Here is a 21,923-nt window from a genome sequence, read left to right on the forward strand (position 1 = left end):
GTACCATTTAGTCTTAATGGGTTGACCATTTGAAATCAACGGGATATTTAATTGACCACCAGTTAGATTCAACGGGTTAGCCAATTCACACCAATTGGACAACCACCAGCGTACCATTTCGTTTTCATGGGCTGGCCATGTGAGGCCAAAGGGGCTACCAGTTTGTCACCAACCAATTTCAAATGGTGCGCACCATTGCAACTAACTGGCAATTGCTCAGCACCAGCCACACTTAACTGGTAGCCAATGGGGTCCCCTGTTGAACCAGTTGCATTGAAGTGGTGAGCCACTTGGATCCCCCTTTGGAATATAAGGGTTTACCCATTGATTCGAACGGGATAATGTTCAATGGGTGGCGAAAATCCTACTGGTCCAACACCCATTGATTTTAAATGGAAATTTTCCAGTTGGACCCATTGAATATTTTTGACTGGGGCGCCATTCTCGTGCGGCGAACCATATATCGAGCAGAGAGGCAGATGCCCGACTGATAGGCTCAGAGTGCATAAACAGAAGATTAACTGTTACCGCGACGAGCACGTATCAGTAGAATGCAATGACTGCGGCTGCCGACAACTGTTCAACGAATCTGTTCTGTGGAGGAACTGTGATAACGACACACGAATGATAGTAGGACGCCAGGTTGATTCCTCGCTGTAGAAAATATGAACTGTGTCAGCGCGTAGTCGATCGCCCTGTGTGCGTAGCTGAATGATGCAGGCTTGCACTTCTGATACGAATTTTTTAGTGTTATTTGCTGGTTTTATTGCTGTAAAAGTATGTCATGTTTGCGAAAAACAGCATTAGCTGTGAGTTTAATAAAGCGCACGTCCTGTAAATATGGTCCGTGTCTTATCAGCGCTATGGCTTCATTGAACGCAACCAACCAACTAGCCCAAAAGTCTGTTCTCTTCCACATCCACCTGCCCTGCTCCCATTTCAGATCAAGGTGGTTCACCCCTTGAAAAAAATTCCGCCTACTCTCCTGACGGTTGGAACTGCTTAGGGAAGAGGAAGGAGAGCGAGGAGGGTGTTGAAACAACTTTGAGTTCGGGAGCATGTCTCCGCTGGTTTTGAACCTGTCATAACAAGCTCCCCTCGGCTTCCTTTCAGTGTTCCACCGTCCAGGCAAAACGTCACCTTTCGTACGCCCGCTTCGCGGCTCACGTCGCAAAAGCCACACAAACCGGTAGCATTGATTTCCTTCTTCTTCTTCTTATTCTTTTTTTTTTTTTTTTTTGACGTTCATCTCAGGAATCGGAGGTAACCACGCAGGCCACGAGCCACCCAGAGACTTGCGGCGTGTCATGGGCCGTCGGAGCATACATAAGGGGCTTACTGCAGAGTATCATAGAGTATTTTGTTTTTTTTTTTTTTTTTTTAGCGGACCAGGGTCACATACTACCACATCTGGTGTCCGTGTTTTCTGGTGGTATCCACCTATCGGCGAGGCACACAACTACGTCGCAGTAATCAAGCAAAAAGGTACAAGAGGGCGCCAGGGCGCTCCAAGGAAGCACAGTCACTCGTCTGTTTGAATGACAACACGGAGACATGCCAGCAGACACGTGAGCTCTTGAGGACTTCGTTGCCGTACTTTTTTCGCGCTCGCGAGGTAAGCCTGTCTTTCATTCGTTTGTGATGGGGCTTTCCCTCTTGGCATGGCGATTATTGTCACTGTTTGTAGCGATATGACTTGTTTTGCTTGCTTGCTCGATAGAATCTGCGTATATAAGCTGCGAGTCCGCGACTATGTGCGCCACGGTTCAGGACGTGTTGATGGACTGTGAAACAACTGGATTCGGAGTTAGCCTTTATTCAGCTATAGCACGCGATCAAATCGACGTTGATCGCGTACGATTCGCAACCACGAGGTTTCAAAGCGTTCGTGTTTCAGGCCGTAACGAGTGCAATATCGTGCGAGCGTGCGCGCTTGCTTAGAAGAACTTGTTGGGCTAGTTGGTAGAGCATTTCGAAAAGTTAATTCGAGCGCGAAAACTAGACACGATCACTCACACATGCACACACCCATGCATGCGCTATGTGTGTTTGATGCATGGGTGTGTGCGTGTGTGAGTGATCGTGTCTAGTTTTCGCGCTCGAATTAACTTTTAAAAAAGCGCTTGCCTAGAGATGTGCGACATCCTGTGTTGATTTCTGATGCAGGCGCTACCACACTCAGGTTTTTAACAGCGAGTTGCCTCCGTCACTTCCGAAAATTTGTAGGGCAGCTGCCACGTAAGGCTGTTTTTCAACAAGTCTCGCCCGCAGAATGCATGTCACCACACAAGACGTTTTTCTCGTTCACATGGGATACACGAACACAACTATTTTCACAAACCGACGCGTCTTCACGTTTCTCTGCCAACTCTGAGCTTGGCTAGAATGGAGGCACGTGGGAGGACATGTCATCCTACCGGCCGTGCTCTGATATTGCTGCCATGCTAGAAATAAACAGTAAAATTCGTTAGTAATGTGATTTATTTGCTGTCACAAGGGAAAACTAATGCCATTAGATGAAAAAAAATATTTTCTGTCGAATGAGTTTCCGGAAAACACTCGCATTTTGATTTCTGGGACCGAATGAGTAGTCTCGGTGCAAGGGACGTTTAGATAGATGGCTGTTAACCTTATAATTTGTACATATCTTATTCCTTACTAGATCAACTTATTACTGGCTGGATGACATAGTAGCACGCGCGAAAGCTTCTAATAAAAAAACAGTTTTATTTACGCTTTGTTGTGGTATCGCGAATGTTGATCGTCCCATTGCACGTGTCATAGTGACGAAGGTTCACGAAATGGCTGCTGCCGGCTCATATCTGCAGCTGGAAAGTCCGTCAGCTTCAGTTCACTCTACTCGAGCCCCGTCATATCGTCGGTCACGTTGGTTTCAAGTGTGCCGCGCAGCTAACCCTAGCGCAGCCCTGACAAGTCACGTAAAACGGCGATGTTTTTATTCTAGGAGTGCATTTTTACCCATAAAAGTATTTTTGTGGACCCACGCGTTTTAGATGCAAGTTTTAGTATATTTATATTTCTTCTAAAGCCACGGCTTACAAGGCCTAAGGTCATGGTCATCATTTCAAGATGGCATTTGTTTTCGCCATATGGCAGCCAAGGAGGATACATAAAACTTGCTGGAGTGGAAGGGGCGCTGTGTGAGTGAAGCCAGCCGCCGCCATCTTGCCAGTGGCAAAAAGCGTGCTCAGCGCATCGCGAGCTGCTGATTTCGTACGTTCTTGTTTCACATTGTCGGCATGTAAAGACAAATGGTTTACAATGGTTGCCTCTTGCGTCATTTACGAATGTGCCAACAGGTTGAAAAAAGGTTGTGGCCTCACATTCCACCTGTACGTACGCGAAAACGTCTTCGACATAGCCATTCCGCGCTCGTTACTAAAGGGAGCTATAGCTGACGCGATCTAAGCGTGCAAAACATAACAGTCCGGATTTGTTTTACAGGTTTACTAAAGATTGCGTAACGCGGAGCCTCTGGGAGTGGGCCGTGAGAAGTAGAATGCGAAAGACTGAGATCACTTAGCTCTGTGCACTTCGTGCCAGAGTGCTTTGACCACCTCTTTGACATTGAAGGGAAGCATGTGAAATGGGGTTATGAAGTGGCATTGAAGGCACTTCAACGTGAAGAAGGGTTGTGGCTCGGAAACAAACTTGCGAAAGTCCACGTCCAATGGGAAAAGCAAGAAAATGAACGTATGATATGCTGTACAACTGATCGAGTGTCTCAGTTGCCGACGCTTTGGACTTCTGCGAACAAAAGCTAAAGCTGCCGCAATTCAAGGGTGCCAGCACAAGATCTACGTTTATTAGAACTTTTGATGGCTTGTTTGACATCTTAAACTCCAGGAACCCGCTGGCAAGGTCGTACAACGTGCCCCTTCGGCTGGGGAACGAAGCATTCTGGAAGTCGTTTTTTTGCGGAGACTCGAGCGTACATAAACGGGTTGAGAGATCAGGCATGACAGAAGGACTGAAAAAAAATGGATTCATTGGTTTTTGGATACGCATGGCAAGCACGGAAAGAATGTTTGACAGACTTGTCAGCCAGGGTCAGCTGAAATACTTCATCATCATCATCATCAGCCTGACTACGTCCACTGCAGGACAAAGGCCTCTCTCATGTTCCGCCAGTTAACCCGGTCCTGTGCTTGCTGCTGCCAATTTATACCCGCAAACTTCTTAATCTCATCTGCCCACCTAACCTTCTGTCTTCCCCTAACCCGCTTCCCTTCTCTGGGAATCCAGTTAGTTACCCTTAATGACCAGCGGTTATCCTGTCTACGCGCTACATGCCCGGCCCATGTCCATTTCCTCTTCTTTATTTCAACTATGATATCCTTAACCCCCGTTTGTCCCCTAATCCACTCTGCTCTCTTCTTGTCTCTTAAGGTTACACCTACCATTTTTCTTTCCATTGCTTGTGCATCGTCCTCAATTTAAGCTGAACCCTCTTTGTGAGTCTCCAGGTTTCTGCTCCGTAGCTAAGTACCGGCAAGATACAGCTGTTATATACCTTTCTCTTGAGGGATAGTGGCAATCTACCTGTCATAATTTGAGAGTGCTTGCCGAATGTGCTCCACCCCATTCTTATTCTTCTAGTTACTTCAATCTCGTGGTTAGGCTCTGCGGTTATTACCTGCCCTAAGTAGACATAGCCTTTACAACTTCAAGTGCACTATTACCTATCTCGAAGCGCTGCTCCTTTCCGAGGTTGTTGTACATTACTTTCGTTTTCTGCATATTAATTTTAAGACCCACCTTTCTGCTCTCCTTGTCTAACTCCGTAATCATGAGTTGCAATTCGTCCCCTGAGTTACTCAGCAATACAATGTCATCGGCGAAGCGCAGGTTACTAAGGTACTCTTCATTAACTCTCATCCCTAACAGTTCCCATTCTAGGCTTCTGAAAACCTCCTGTAAGCACGCGGTAAATAGCATTGGGGAGATTGTGTCCCCCTGCCTTACACCCTTCTTGATTGGTATTCTGTTTCTTTCTTTATGAAGCACTATGGTAGCAGTTGATCCCCTGTAGATTTCTTCCAGAATGTTTATATATACTTCATCTACGCCCTGATTCCGCAGTGTCTGCATGGCGGCTGATATTTCTACTGAATCAAACGCCTTCTCGTAATCTATGAAGGCTATGTATAGTGGTTGGTTATACTCTGAGCATTTCTCTATTATCTGATTGATAGTATGAATGTGGTCAATTGTTGAGTAGCCTGTTCGAAATCCTGCTTGTTCCTTTGGTTGATTGAATTCTAATGTTTTCTTTACTCTGTTAGCAATTACCTTTGTAAATAGCTTGTATACTACAGAGAGCAAGCTGATCGGCCTGTAATTCTTCAAGTCCTTGTCATCTCCTTTCTTATGTATTAAGATGATGTTAGCGTTCTTCCAAGACTCTGGTACCCTTCCCGTCAGGAGACACCTCGTAAACAGGGTGGCTAGTTTTTCTAACACAATCTGTCCTCCATCTTTCAGCAGATCTGATGTTACCTGATCCTCACCAGCAGTTTTGCCTCTTTGCATGCTCTCCAAAGCTTTTCTGACTTCTATTATTACTGGTGGGATGTCGTCTAGGTTACTGCTAGTTCTTATAGTATTAATGACGTAGTTGTCCCGGCTACTGTACAGATCTCTGTAAAACTCCTCCGCTATTTTAACTATCGTATCCATATTGGTAGTTATTTTGCCTTCTTTGTCCCATAGTGCATACATCCGATTTTTGCCTATCCCAAGTTTCCTCTTCACTGCTTTGACGCTTCCTCCGTTTTTCAGAGCGCGTTCAATTCTCTCAATGTTATACCTTCTTACATCGCATACTTTACGTCTATTAATCAACTTCGAAAGCTCAGCCAGTTCTATTTTGTCTGTTGTACTTGACACTTTCATGATTTGACGCTTCTTAATTAGGTTCTTCGTTTCCTAGGAAAGCTTGCCAGTGTCCTGTCTAACTACCCTGCCTCCAACTTCCACTGCACACTCCGTAATGATGCTCGTCAGATTATCATTCATTGTATCTATGCTAAGGTTGGTTTCCTCACTAAGAGCCGAGTACCTGTTATGCAGCAACACTCTGAATTCCTGTACTTTCCCTCTCAGTGCTAGCTCATTGATTGGCTTTTTGCGTATCAGTTTCTGTAGTTCCTTCTTCAAGTCTAGGCGAATTCGAGACCGTACCATTCTATGGTCACTGCATCGTACCTTGCCAACCACTTCCACATCCTGCACGATTCCTGGGTGTGCTGTCATTATAAAGTCTATTTCGTTCTTATTTTCGCCATTAGGGCTCCTCCATGTCCACTTGCGGTTTTCTCGTTTTCGGTAGAAGGTATTCAAAATCCGCAAATTTTTGCGTTCTGCGAATTCTACTAGTAGCTCTCCTCTGGCGTTTCTAGTGCCGATGCCATAATCTCCTACTGCCTGGTCTCCAGCCTGCTTCTTCCCTACCTTTGCATTAAAGTCGCCCATCACTATAGTATACTGTGTTTTTACCTTACTCATTGCCGATTCCACGTCTTCATAGAAGCTTTCAACTGAAGTGTCATCATGGCTGGATGTAGGCGCGTAAGCCTGTACTACCTTCATCTTGTATCTTTTATTCAGTTTAATTACAATACCTACCACCCTTTCATTAATGCTATAGTATTCCTCTATGTTGCCAGCTATGTTACTGTGAATTAGGAACCCCACTCCCAGTTCTCTTCTGTCTGCCAAGCCCCGATAGCAAAGAACGTGCCCATTCTGTAGCACAGTATAGGCCTCATCTGTCCTCCTAACCTCACTGAGCCCTATTATATCCCATTTAACACCCTCTAGCTCTTCGAATAGTACAGCTAGACTTCCCTCACTTGATAAGGTTCTAGCGTTAAACGTTGCCAAGTTCAGGTTCCAAAGGCGGCCTGTAGTCCAGAGATTCTTAGCACCCTCTGCTGCGTTGCAGATCTGACTGCCGCAATGGTCAGTTGCTTCGCAGCTGCTGGGGACTGAGGGCCGTGAGTTATTTGACGTATGCATGTGGGAGGTAGTGGCCAGATACTGCACCAGGGTGGCCAATCCTTCTCTGGTGAGGGAGTGCGTTCCCGGCGGTGGTTACCGGTGAGGCCGCCGGTAACTTACTGACACAAACTCAGTCAAGACTATGCCGAAAACTTCTTTCAATCAATACGTGGATGAGGTGGCCATAACAACAACCCAACAGCTTCGCAGTTTATGGCTGCATACAAGCGTCTATTGGTTCAGACGGTAGTCTCGTCTTCAAGTTCTGGACACTGCTCCCAAGATGTTCTCTCCGTATTGAATGCAACGACTCCTGCAGCCATGGTACATCCAAGAAGCAATCTCACTGACATGCGCTAGGCCCCAGTCCTGCAGCTCGATGACCACGACAAAACGCATCGCATTGACTAGCCCGATAGCTTTTCTGCTTTTGTCAGTTCCGTGGTGCCATACATAGTAGGCTTCATTGTTCGAAAGGTCGAACTGTAACTACCTGTGAAGAGTGCATAGCAGCCATGCACTCAGATGAGCTGACACCTTTAATTAAATGTAAGAGGCGAGGTGGTATTGTTTTATCGTCGCGAGATGTCATTAGCCCCTGTAAAGAAGTCCAGGACTGAGGCGGCTACAGGCTGAATGTGATTCCATCACAACGGTGAAGTCAAGAGCAAGACACCTCATCCTGAAAGTTCTATGAGCTTCCTCCGAGAAAAACTGGTTTCATAAACTAGAGCAACACGTCCTAGACTTTGATGCACTTGATAATCAGGTTTACAGTTTGTGCAGGCAAATTGCCGAACAATACGTAAAAGTGAGGATACAACACATGACGAAGGAAAAAAAAAAACGAGAATCGGTCAAAAGTAAGGTGGGACCACTTTTGACAAGGGCAATAATTTTCAACCACCAGTAGGGCACCTATGTTCTCGATTATGTGTTTGCTTTAGGCATCGCATATTTCATGCATATGCACTTTAATTGAGTTCTCTACATGCCACTTGGCTGCGTACAAGTTGCATGAAACATTTACAACCAGAATTACTTGTTTTCGTTGCTTTATAAACACACGAGTCACTTCACCCGCAGCGCAATGAAGCATTAAATTTGCAGCGCTCGGCTCTTTTCTGCCACTGGCAACATGGCCGCCGCATGCTCAGCGCGGCTTCACTCTCTCCCGTAGCGGCGCATAGGCGGCTTCCACTCCATCAAGTTTTATGTATCCTCCTTGATGGCAGCACGCAGGTAAAATTATGTTATGTCTGCCTAATGTCATTTGTTGTAAATGATACTGGGCATTTTAATGTCATTCAAATAAAATGAAAATCGTATTTAATTACATTATGATGCGGCTATATATATATATATATATATATATATATATATATATATATATATATATATATATATATATATATATATATATATATATATATATATTTATATATATATATAATGCCATTAGAACCGAATGACGTAGGTAATCGAATGAGCATGAGAAACACATTTTACATCGCAGTCGAACCGAATGTTCCGTATATCCTCCACCCCAGACACTGTTTAAAAGGAGGCATTCAGCTTTATAAATTTGACCTGCATTCATTAAAACACGCTATTTATGTTGATTGATTGATATATATGGGGGTTAACGTCCCAAAACCACCATTTGATTATGAGAGATGCCGTAGCGGAGGGCTCCGGAAATTTCGACCACCTGGGGTATACTATTGATGTTGCTTTTTAAGTCAGTTTAACGAGGACATGAGTACAGAAGGCTGTCACCAAATTTCTTCTTTAATCTCCACACCGCTCCTTAGTAGCGCGCACCTGGGCAGCGGCGATCTCCAATGGCGTCCCGGACTAGGGATTGCCACTCAGGCACATGGGAACTCTCTGGTATATTTCAGAATGAAACATTTACTACCACTACCACCTCAGTGGCTCCTGGCCGCCGGCACTGTCGGCCATGATATAAACAAGCAGACGCCTATGTGCATGTGTATCTGCAGTGATGGCATCAGCTAAACGAGCGTAATGAACCTAGCCGGAGACGTTTTCTCTCATAAAAGGCTATACTGCAGTTCCATTGCAAGCTGTTTGCACGCATGTACGCATGCGAGACCGTGCTTTAAAGCGAGCAAATGCGAAATTCTCTGCGTCTTTGTTAAGTTAAGTGTTAAGGCACCGCAAACTATACCACGTGTGCATCACCTTGTATAGTTTTGCGTTCTAGAAAACCTAAATAGACGCGTTTGTTTCTTTAACCGTCTTTTTTTCTCGTCATGCCACGCACGTCGCATTGCTTGTGTTCATTTTATCCGCTGCAGCCGCTGGCTAAGTGGATCTTCTTGGCATTGGTGACCATATATACTGCGATATCAGTTTCTATGCGTATTTATTTAGCATAGTGACTTACGCTTGTTGTTAAAAGAAATAACTTCATTTTTTCATTATTTTACATTTTATTTTCTGCACTTTTCTGGCCATTTTTTTTTCTGGATTGTCAACATCACCGATGAATGAATGACATTATACTTTTTCCAGCGTATAAATGCCACAGATCGAATAACTTTCGTTTCTCAGAATAACATTCGAGCTTGATGACATCAACACCCTCAGTGCGACAGGGGTACTAACTCTTTCCAAATTTAACTTTCTGACATTTAAGGAAACCTGCAGGCTTTGCTCGAAGTACGTTTTTGAACAGTGTTATAAAAGGTCAAGGTTTTGATGTTTTGATTTTCCAGCGATCGTTGCATTGCTTAATAAATCACAGCATCCCGTAGGAAGAACACTCTCCCATTATAGAGTTTATGGACTTGCTTCTTTATCAATGGAGTCATACCTGTCATAATTACAACGGGTACGACAAGAGCGCTGACTTGAGAAAAAATTGGTTCTTGCATCTACTTCGGAAAAACATAAAGGATCATTTGCTATTTATTCTGGACAAAGTAATAACGCCTTGGTAAACTGTAATATAGGTGCAGAGAATACCGTATGTACTTTAGACAGCAGTATATTTTGGCAAATGATGCCGTAAAGAAAGCTAGCTGTCAGTTCTAACCATTCCATGAAAAACATGAAAAGCTATAGTTGCGTACCTATCTCTCAACTGCTTTAATCAGCGCAAGCTTATTAAAAGAAAACAAAAATGTTTTTATTTGACCTAGGCAAATATATATACATCATGCCGTCGGGATAATACCGTCAACTACAGTCATGCGGACACTTGCAAAAGCTGGTCAGTTTGCTTATACATGCAGGGATGTTGTCCAACCTACAGAAATCATTCTCGGAACACCGTTCCAAGTGTGCGCACTCTTCCACATTCCAGCGACCATGCACAAGCACTACAAAGACTTTTCAATGTGTGCCTCGTTGGATCAGTGGCGACAGTGTCTGCTGTTGACTCCAAGTTTGCCCGTGTGATTCCGGCCGCGTATTTGGAATTGCTTGTCCCGCATCGCACTAAAGAGGCAAAAGAAAAAGTGGTGGTGGTGGTGGTAGTAGTTAGAAGATGAGAAAAGGCACCTAATTTCTGCAACCTGGTCGGGAGCACGGCGCAGTGCCTGCGGGGAAGAGAAAAGGGAGAAAAGAAAGACAGTGGGAGGAGGACGCCAGTGCCAGCGTCAGGATTGCTCGCGCGCTATCGGTTCGCTTCTGTAAGTGACGTGCTGGTGACGCAGCGACACCGACTGAACTTGCGCACCTGCATCTTATTTTCAGCCATAATGCTCGCTCTGCCATTGTCCCTCTCCGGCTAAGAGGCGCAGCCCCCGCCATAATCCGTGGTAACAAGGGACGGGGTCGGGGATACACAATATTCCGGCTGTGGTGGTCGAATTAAGGTGGAGGCGAAATGTCCCGTGTCCTGTGCGATGCCAGTGCACGTTAAAGAACACCGGACGGTCAAAATTTCTGGAGCCTTTTATACCCCTGTCCCACGGCCACCACCGAACTCTGTTAAACTCCGTCAATGTAAAGCTCCGTTAGGTAGTTCGACGGAGATTGAGTTGTATCAGTGTCACACGGCAATGACAAGGTTGCAATAGTTGCCGCGAGGGGGCTTAGCCGGCACTGTTTTAGTTGCACAGTAGTATTCCACTTTCATCTCTAGGTGTTTTTTGTGAATCCTCGTTGTGCGGTTTTTACGAAAACACAATATCAAGTACGTCTGAAGGCAACAAATCATTAAAAATTATTTCAAATGGAAACTTATTCGCTAATTGTAGCAATGCTGGCAGCGACGCTGGCCACCTTGTGCCTAACGCTATGTTTACAATTGCGCTGTGCTCGGTGACTAGTTGGTTTTGTAGCCAGTGTACCAAAGTTCTTGTGTTTCCTTTCCTCCTGAGCGCATCCCAAGTCACCCTTGAATTAAGTCTGGTCCTATTACCCATTCCTGCAGTCGTCGAAACAGGTGACAATGATGTAGCGCTGTCAGTCATTCCTCTTCCGGGCTCACGCAAACACGGCGATGACAAGAACCGCACGCATGGACGATGCCCTCCACACCGCACCAAAGAAACACGCGTTATGAACGAGTACTGCAACAAAAGAAAGGTTAATATTGCCAAATTGTGTTTATTGTTGTCACTGCAGCAAGTAAGTACTCGAATTTTTTTGATGACCTGCCAATACTCGGAACGAGAGCATCTCGTTCAGCTGCAAAGGGAGATCGTTGAGCGTTCTTTGCGAAATGCTCCGTTTTCTTTCGTTTGCGTAAGGGCTGCCGTGTGACATGGACCGCATCTCCCTTGTCGTAAGGACGAATGAGCTAAACGGTGTTCGTGAGTGCCCTTGTGATAGGGGTATTAGTGTGGTGTCTCTCGTAATCATACCGTGGTTTTTGGACGTAAAACCCCAGATATTTTTTTCTATATCTTTTCTTCTCCCCTCTATCTCTCTCTCTCTCGTTGTCTCGTCTATCGGATTTACTGCATTCGTTGCCGGAAAAATCGCAGTGGGAGAGAGCGTGCCGGCTGAGTAATTGCGTTGCACGCCCTTTTATTTTCTCGAATCTCGTCATGATTATTATAGTTTGTTGTCGTGTACCTTCGTGTGTCTTAGGCTGACGGGAGTTCTCCACCGGAACCCGAGAACGCTACCATGGCATCCAACAACAATGTGCGTGTCAACCCTGGTGAGTTCTTTTCCTGTTAGCAGCCTTCACAAACCTGAAATCACTGTGATCATGTTGCGACAATCGCTTCCACAATACGTGTTCCTTAAACAGTGAGGTAAAAATTTTCTACAGATTAGGTATTAAGTCTTATTTGAATGAAGACCTGTAGCGTTCATGCGCAAATACGTACAGATGTGTCTACTGCGAAAGGGAAAACTTCTGTGCCGGGCATGCCCGGTCTCACTATCTAGCAAAAAGCACACTGGTTTAGATTTCTATGACTGCTGCTGGTTGACCAGTTTGAATCACATTGAATACCATGGTTTCACGCGCAATGTTTTTTCATATGTGACAGTAATGCGAAAAGTGCTCATTCGAGCATTTCCTTTAACAGCTGACTGTGCTGTACATCAAGAGCAGCGATCGGCATCGTTGTCAGCCATGCAGCCATGTGTTTTGTCACACTCTCATTATCAGCATAAGTGAGGAGAACGACTCGGCGTTTATTGTCGGTGGTGGCTCGTACGCGGTATCACACAGGCACCCGCGAATTGTTTAGGAACGAGACACGAGCCTTGCTAATACCCCTGTCAAACAGGCACTTGTGAAGGCTGTTTAACTCCCTCGTCTTTACGACAACGAAGATGCGGTTGGTGTCACACGGCCACCCTTACGCAAACGAAGGTGAACGGAGCATTTCGCAAAGGACGTTCAACGATCTCCCTTCGCAGCGAAACGAGGTACTCTCGTCCTCGGCAGTCTAGAGGTCAGAGAAAAATTTTGAGCACTAAGTGGCCGCAGTGAAAGAATAATACATTTTAGCAATATTGAACGTTCTTTTGTTGTAGTACTCATTCACAACGCGTGTTTGTTTACAATATTTACGCCCGCCAGAGTTCACTTACTTTTAGCACCGATGCCCTACACACCGTGCCTCGCGAGTCGGGCCGGCCGGCGCCAGCCGATCAACGTCATTACCAGCGCAATATCGCACCACTTCCTCACGTCGTCCGCTGTGTCACTCATGGCTCGAGAACACAAAATGTGCGCTCACGAGGCAAGGAAGCATAAGAACTTTCGTACCGGGCATGTACACAGGCAACAAAACAACTAAAAGCACAATGTGGCCAGCATCACTAGCAGCATCTCTACATTTAGCAAATGTGTTTTTATTTGAAATTATTTTTAATGGTTTGTTAGTCGCATACCTACTTTATAGTGCTTTTTTGTAAAAAATGCATAACGAGGAGTCACAAAAAATCAATAGGGATCAAATTAGAATACTTTTCCGAAAATCAAACACCACCAGCTGAGCCCCCTCGCGGCAACTGTTACAACCTTGTCATTGCCGTGTGACACTGCCACAACTCCTTCTCCGTTGAACCCCCTAGGGGAGATTTACGTTGACGGTGTTCAACGGAGTTTGGTGGTGGCCGTGTGACATGAGTATAATACCCCTGTCACGCGGCCACCACTAAACTCCGTTGAACACCGTCAACGTAAATCTCCCCTAGGTGGTTCGACGGAGAAGGAGTTGTGGCAGGGTCACACGGCAATGAAAAGGTTGTCACAGTTGGCGGGAGGGGGCTCAGCTGGCGCTGTTTGATTTTCGGAAAAGTATTCTAATTTCATCTCTATTGATTTTTTTTGTGAATCCTCGTTCTGGGGTTTTTACAAAAAAGCACTATTAAGGAGGTAAAAGGCTAACAAACCATAAAAATATTTTCAAATATAAAAGAATTTGCTAAATGTAGCAATGCTGCTAGTGACACTGGCCACATTGTGCTTTTAGTTGTTTTGTTGCCTGTGTTCATGTTTGTGTACGAAAGTTCTTGTGCTTCCTTGCCTCGTGAGCGCACAGTTTGTGTTCTTCAGCCATGAGTGACACAGCGACGACCACAACCACACACATGGACGAAATATTTTTCAATGGCGCCGGCCGGCCCGACTCGCGAGGCCCCACGTGCGAGGCACGGAGTGTGGAGCATCGGTGTTGAGGGTAAGTGAACTCTGGCGGGCGCAAATATATGTAAACAAACACGCGTTGTGAATGAGTACTACAACGAAAGAACGCTTAAGATTGCCAAAATGTATTATTCTTTCACTGCGGCCACTTAGTGCTCGAAATTTTTCTCTGACCTCTAGACTGCTGGGGACGAGAGTACCTCGTTTCGCTGTGAAGGGAGATCTTTGAACGTCCTTTGCGAAATGCTCCGTTCACCTTCGTTTGCGTAAGGGTGGCCGTGTGACAGGGGTATAATAGTGTTCGGCCTAAAGGAAGTTGTGGCTGCAGTGTAGAGGAGGGTTGCATGTGACGTCATTCGCTTGAGGCACTAGCGGCGTTTGCCCTTAGCACCATGTCAGTATGGTCTGGGCGCGCCCTTTTTGAAGTGGCGAGCGCCAGTGAGAGGTTGTGTGCGTATTGCTACGTGCGGTACCAACGTGGTGAAATTCGACTGAGTCCTTACACGCGTGACTTCCGAGGTTCGGCGAAACTTCGCTACGAACATAAGGTTCACCTTTGCGGCAGCTATCGACCCGTTCGACTTTAGCAGCGATGAAACTTTGTGTGATGTGAAGTGTTATTCCCGCATCGAGCTCACGGACATTAAGGACCACTTTTTGGCGGCCCAAGCTTTGCAACAAGAGATGAGCTTAAAGCCTATAAATTAATTGACGACCACAACTATGTGAATAGCGGATGGGTTTAACAGCAGCGAATCGGAGACCTCGGAGACGGCTGCCGCATTGTCGTTGGAAACTTGACTGGTTCCCTTTGCTCTGTGCTCGCACGAATAATTTTTTTTTCACCGCAATGGTGTCGCTTTATGAATTTTTTGTGTGGAAGGGCTTCATCATTTGCAAGAGCATGTGAGGTGATACAATTGCCATAGTCCGTTCGTGCTTGAGCCCAAGCCGCTTGCGATCAAAATTGATCTTTGCTTCAGTGTCCAAAGACGCACGTCGGGCATTTGCGCAACTAGAGATCACATATGGTCTCGATTGTAACTGATCAACGTTAATGTGATATCAATGTTTATTTTCTCGGCTCGTCAATGCATAGGTAAACGAGAGCGCACCGTGTCGCTGACCGTTTACTAACACACTGAAATCAGTAACACACCGCACCTACCTGAATGATGCCGCTGATAAGCGGCGATCGTGGTCGTAGTGCGCGCGCTCGTCTACTGCTACGTAAACAAAGCTTCATAGCACGTCGCGAAAGCAGAAGTTTTTCACCACAAAAGCGAACCTCTACGATGTCGCATATGCTCTGAACACTTACCGAAAATGAAATTAAATGTTTAGCGCAGACGTAGTATATGTGTGGCTGAGCCATTCAAACCTTTTCGATTGGTTTGCAATCATTTTAGGTATGGAAAAAAAGCCGACATCAGACGCATTCTCATAGCCAGCCTTCTTACTGGAGTGATTGTAGCAACGAAATACGGCACTGTTCATCATTATTACCACAGGAATCTCGCACGGACGCGCACCCGTGAGTGTACCACAGAACACCTACATACTAGTTAGTGTACGTTCTGCGACTGCTTGCCTGCGGCGTCCGGGAGAGAGAGACCACAAACGTGGATGCGCTGCCTCTTCGATCCTGGTGCCATCTCATGGGCCACGTCCCTGTGCAACCCTCCTATACGCCGGCGAATCAAACTCGTGGTCTCGCAGCGATGAGCTAGCCATTTTAGCGTAATAAGAAACATTGGTGCGATAAAGTATTTTGATTGAAAACTTCCGATCGTGCAGGTGATGCAGGAACTTCGAAACACGAGAGCTTCAGAGACGACGGCGTTGGGCCTCCGCTTTCGCCGCATTCTTCGAGAGATAACCAAGCACCTCCACCGTATCTAGAGTGTATGCGTGGCGTGGCTACCCTCGCCGAGCGTAGAGCTCGTTGGGTCATCCCTGTTGAGACGACGGAGTATACTTATGGTAGCCTGTTTTCTTCGTCCCGGCGGACAAGACCCGGAGACCCAGATTCCGACGACAGCGCAGCGTCCGGACCACAGTCGGCTGGCGTGGGCCCACTGTTATCGGCGAACCCCGGTGAAGAGAGCAAGTTTCTGTCGGGCCGCCTGCTGTTGGAGCAATCCGCGAGACCATCGGGACTGCGCCATGGTGAATACTATCTGCAGCCCACGCATGCGACGCAACGACCTGTGTTCGCGGGTGATTCCTGGGAGCAGTTCGTGCTTCACATGAATGAATGGAACCGTCGGAAAGAAAGGTTTAGAGGAAACCAGAGCAGAACCGCTGCTTCGGGTGCTGATTGGTTCACGCGGCCGCTACGTAAGCAATGACATGTCTATGCTTTATTACAGCAAAGGGGCAAAACGTGGGTTATCTATTTTTTTAATTGAAGTAGAAAATAAACGAAGGAGTTTTAGTCACCTTTGCTTATCGCGGGTTATCTAAACTTTTTTCTTGTTTTCTGAGACGGCCACTTGTGTGAGTTAGACCCAAATTCAAAAACCAATGTTATCTCCAATCTGTTCTTTTCCTGATTGTTCATGTGCCCAAATGTGTGTGCAGTGTTGTAAACGTTCCTGTAAAACAGTAACGGAAGCTCGTTCCTTCCAAATTTCGGAACGAGTTCCCGTTACAAGTTCAGTAGCAAAACAGGCCGCAATAGATACAGGTTCCATAGATTCGTTCACTATTGGGTGCTACAACAAGTGCGCAGCAACTGGATGCCAGCCAGAACAACCCTTGGTCCTTTGACCCACATGTGTATAGCAATAGATGATGGAACGTCCGTGTAATGTCACCATATCACCATATCTAGCGTGAGCATGTCGCCAACTCGTGGCTTGACGTCAGTATACAGTATATGAAACAAAACCAGCTTTTTAAAAACGTGTTGCATTTGCTTTTCAAGGTGTAGTCAAGTGCATAAGTGAACTTTCTTGGTTTTGAGGGCTTGACCTTTCATTTGATGCGTAGAAACAACTTATAAGATTTCTCCCAGTACTCTTTTAAGTATTCGCAACATTTTGTTGCAAGCAATTTTGTGTGTACAGAGACAGCTTGACTATTATTGCAGTATTTACCTGTCTGTGTTTAATAAGTCTAGTGTTTTGGAATGGTACTGTACAGTAGACTCTCGTTAAATAGAATGTGAAGAGACTAGAAAATGTTTTCCATTTAACAGTAGTTCCGAGATAAAAAAAAAGTGGAGAATCTAAGTACGAAAGCAACCGTGTTGAATGAAGTTGTTTCATTTAAGCAACAATTCCCTTTAATAGATTTCAGTTTACTGAGAGTCTACTGTGTTAAAAAGAACCATGTGTGCTCAGTAGAATATCACGGTGCTTTGTAAACTGTTGCACTTACTCATCCATTTGAACCTAAGAGAGTGACTGTTCCTTGTAAATTTGTGCAGGTCCACAGCGGCACGCTGAGGCAACATATGCCCTCATTGAGGCCCTTTATGATCGGGACACTGCAATCAAGAACCGCCGCCTCCAACTTGAAGAGGACCGGCTGCGGTTCGAGATAAAGCGCCATGAGCAGAAAATGAAGCTGAAAGAAATGGAGCTTCAACAGAGGCAGGCGGAGCAGGAGGCAAAATTCAAGCTCAGGCGGCAGGAGCTAGAGGCGCTAGCTGAGGAGCGCAGGCACAACAGGGCCTATCAACACGCGCAGCTTGAAATCATAAAGTTATTAATAAATAAGTAGATGTATCCGTTTAAACCTCCATGTAGCTAAGTCCAACATAACTAAGTACTTATTCGGGGCCATGACAAGGTCACCATCCATACTGCTGTTCTCAGCTTAAAGTTGTAGAGCGTCTATTGTGCCTGTATATGTAAAAAAAACAGATATTAAAAAAATAATATTTAATTGCTAAGTCAGCTATAGAAGTCTCCAGCTATAAACTCCACTCATTGCCAGCTACCTTTACGTTGCCATGGGGTGTGGGACGTCGTATGTTTCATGCAGGAGATCTGTCTTCTCCCGAACTTCAGCCTGTGCAAATTCTTCAATTTTTCAATTCCAAGGCATACAAAAGTTGAAGTAGCTCCATTGTACCGCACCTGACCATGAAACAATTGTTGGACAGAGCAGAGACGCTCATAAAGCAAGTGGCTTATTATGTCATGGTTCACAAGTACTGTTGTGAGGCTACCGGGCCACATGCATGTTTATAAAAATCCTCATTATAAATTAAATCTTCAACCAAATGTGCTGAAATTTCACCAGCTCATCTGTCAACAGCAAGGGACCAACTTTTATAATACAGATTATGAAAATTGCTTGTCATGGCTCCTTGAAACGAACATTAAAGAGACACAATGACTTGGTTTTAGGTTGACAAACTGCACTCTGAGAACTCAAACCCCATGTTTCACAGTTAGAAATTAATTATTCGTGGAAAAATTTAAGGTTGAAGTTTCATTTTTATTTAGCACCTGAATGTCCATGTGCTTTATAAAAAAAATCGATAACGGAAGGCAATACACACAAACATCTGCTAGTGCCAGTTGTCAAAACATGTAGTTTTAGCATTTGTCAAGTCATCTTCCGTGCAACAGAGACCAGCCACTACAGTTGAAGAGGAATACATTCTTCTACATTTTGGAAAGAGTTGAAGTAGAAAAAATAGCAGTGTAGTAATATAATACAGAAGTCATAAAATCACTTGAATAGCACTGCAGAGAAAGGTAGGTGGGCGTAATGTAATAATATTTGTAGAGTTTTTATGTCCCGAAACCACAATATGATTGTGGGAGACACCTTAGTTGAGGGCTCCGAAAATTTTCTCCATGTCGTAATCTTAAACATGCACCTAAATCTAAATACACGGGCATCTCGGGTTTCGCCATAGCTCCAATAATGCCCGTTTTTGCTGTTCCACTAAAGGCCGGATACTTTTCTAACAGACCTCATATGATGCCTGCAGGTGCATATATGCTTGCATTGAGTGACAGCCTCCTCTTCATTGTTGAATTTGTTGTTTCCCTGATTTTATTTCAGGCTGAGACATTTTAGCTATAGGGCACAAGCTCGAGATTCAGATGTTGCCTCTTTCTCTCACTTCATGGTTCAAAGGATACAACATTCAGAAGGGTTGACAGGCAGGCTAGTTAGTACAAATTCATAATAAAAAAATTGGAAGCGCGAACCCACGGGCTTGTTTGTCTCTTCTCTTGTGTCCCGTTGGTTTGCGCTTCCAATTTTTTCATTATGGATACAACTTTATCGAATGTCTATCAAGGTTTAATGCAATATCGGCTTGGTCTCGCACGGGGAAACGTCAAAGCCTTGCCTCAAAGCCGCCTCATGAGCTTGGTGGACTGCTCACATTTAGACGCCAAAGTTTGAGATGTGCAGAGCAGTAGCCAACCTCAACGAAAAGGTCTCCAGAGTAACTGCAAGCATTCTGGCAACATAACTACAACCCTATAACCTGTGTTAGAGTGTTGCACGTCCTTTCTGGTACGAATTTTATGTGTCGTCCTGATGATTGTTCGAATATATCCATCCTAGACAAACTGGGTTAGGGAAGTTGTTCATCTAGAGCTGTCCCCAGAAAATGGCCTGTCTGCTGTTTAGTTTGGGACTAAGCGGTGGGAATATCATTCTTGTGTTAACACATGCTTTTGTTTTTTTCATTATAGTTAGTGATCCTATCCTTATACATGAGGTATGTTCCTTATTGTACGAGAGGCATGTCCGTGTTCAGCGCAGCATGTCTCTGGCCATCAAGTGTGTAGTCTCGTTTTTATTCGGGAGGATATCACGTTCTGTGGTGATGTGAGTGGGGAACTACAGGATGGTCGAGCTCACGTTTGGGGATCTGCCCGCTTTTGCCAGAATGGCCAAGGCTTCCCAGGGAATCGTGCTTTTAGCGTAGTTTTTTTTATTGCTGTTTCGGGTTTGCATTAGACAACTTTGCATATCTGGTTTTTTAGGGCCAGTGGAATATTGTTGCAATGTAGAGAACGAAGAAGCTCGCTCAGATTCGAAGAAGATCACGCGACTCGTCACCCCCTGGACAACTGTTAAAATTACTGTCAATATACCAACTATGCACTCCTGTGCCTCTGCACTCTTCCCGCAAAATTTGGTGGAGGTGCTGGGTACCATGATGAAGCTTTGCAGTAAACGTCATGTGCTTGCCGCCACCCTGGAAAACCGGCAGCCAATGTCTTAGTCAGGGACAATGGCAAACCAAGCGTCAACGGTTATGCCAGTCGCAACCACCTGCTGCTCGATGATCATACCTTCTCGCCCTACACGCCGAACCAGATCACTATCGTCAACCAGATCAATATCCTGCCAAAATCTTACCACTTCCCGTCTTTGCCAGGGCATCGGACACGTTCGCCGCTCATGCACCACTCTTTGTCCCCATCCACAGGCCGCTTCCCTTCCGGAAACTAGGTAGCGCTTAAAGTTGTCAATGTGCCCGGGAAACCTGGCAGGTTTCCCGGGCGTTGCAGAGCAAGCTACGAACCGGTTTGCAGCCCTCCATTGAATGCTACCTCGGTACCCCAGCTTCGACTACTTCTACCCCTGATCCGGTCGCAGAAACATCCACTCCTGCATCTGACCATGACCACAAGGTAGAAGACGCCCCCACTGCGACTTACCTCCTCTCCGAGAGGTACATTCCCTCAGAGCCCCCATGCGCAGCTTCGTCGCACGTGCCTGCCACATGCACGTCTTCCGTGACATCGACGGCACACGACACCGTGGCCCCATCCGACTCTACGACGGCTACCTGGCCGCACGCCTCGGAGTCTTGCGCAGACATCCTTTCACTCGCTATTCACCTCCCGGTTGCGGAACCTTCACCATCCCCAATGTCCGAAGGGGACTCTCTACCAGCCTCAACGCTCTGGGCGTCCTGCCAGCAGCGACCAGCATCGCCCTCACAGTCTCCCGCAGCCGAAGTTAAAGGCACCAGCCATCGACCATGGCCAAACTTCCGAGACGCTGCGAGTATGACCGACGCTCCTGAGGACGACGTGCCTGGTCCGCCTATGTCACTGCAGACCTCGCATCTCACGCCTGCCATACAGGCACCCGTCTCCATACCGACCTGCGCACGAACCCACGTGCACCGACTACTGAAGGTGCTTCCCCAAGTCAAGGCACGCCCACTGAGCCTCCTCCAGAATTTACATCTGCTGGATCACATGACATGCCTCCTACTGAGTTCTTGACGGAAACCGTGGGCCAGCTGGCGAGTAACTGAAATGTAGCCACACACAAGCCACATACGTCACTCACCTCTACCAAACGTGTAAAATGCTACTTACCCACTGCCAACGTAAGTGGTCAAGTCCACTCATATTCAAATACGCTCAAGTCAGGACACCTATGTACCAACATCGGCGCCAGTGCTGTGCACGCCCGGGAAAGCGCCATCAAAGCCGTTGCTTGTTGATGGGTGGTCTGCAAGACTTTACTACGCCACTTCTAATTGCTTCGCGCGCAGGGGCCAACTCTACTTTTGTACACCCGCCCTCATCTCGCCCTGAACGCACCTCTACCTGCAATGCTCACTCGCGACACCCTGTGCGACACCCGTTACTTATTGTCAAAGGTCGATGATAGCCCTTTCCGCTTTTGAGCTTCTGAACACAAGACTGCTACCGCATACCACCATCAAACGAAGGGGCTCACCGAGCGACTAAACCACACTCCTAACTGACATGCTGGCTATGTACGTTTCCGACAATCACCATGACTTTGTCCACCGCTTTATTGTACGATCATTTTGTTTACAATTCGTCCAGTCACGAAACCG

The 21,923-nt window shown here is 46.0% G+C and overlaps 1 protein-coding gene across 1 annotated transcript; it reads left to right on the forward strand.

The window, feature by feature from the left end:
- The first annotated feature begins 1,484 nt into the window (after positions 1–1,484).
- Positions 1,485–17,857, forward strand: LOC119174290 (uncharacterized). The gene is made up of 4 exons (XM_075895833.1): positions 1,485–1,615; positions 12,094–12,166; positions 15,911–16,282; positions 17,547–17,857. Exons 2-4 carry the CDS (start codon positions 12,133–12,135, stop codon positions 17,840–17,842), a joined length of 702 nt encoding a protein of 233 aa, XP_075751948.1. The 5' UTR covers positions 1,485–1,615; positions 12,094–12,132; the 3' UTR covers positions 17,843–17,857.
- Positions 17,858–21,923: the final 4,066 nt, after the last annotated feature.

Source organism: Rhipicephalus microplus, chromosome 5 (genome assembly GCF_043290135.1).
Source record: "Rhipicephalus microplus isolate Deutch F79 chromosome 5, USDA_Rmic, whole genome shotgun sequence".
Lineage (NCBI taxonomy): Eukaryota > Metazoa > Arthropoda > Arachnida > Ixodida > Ixodidae > Rhipicephalus > Rhipicephalus microplus.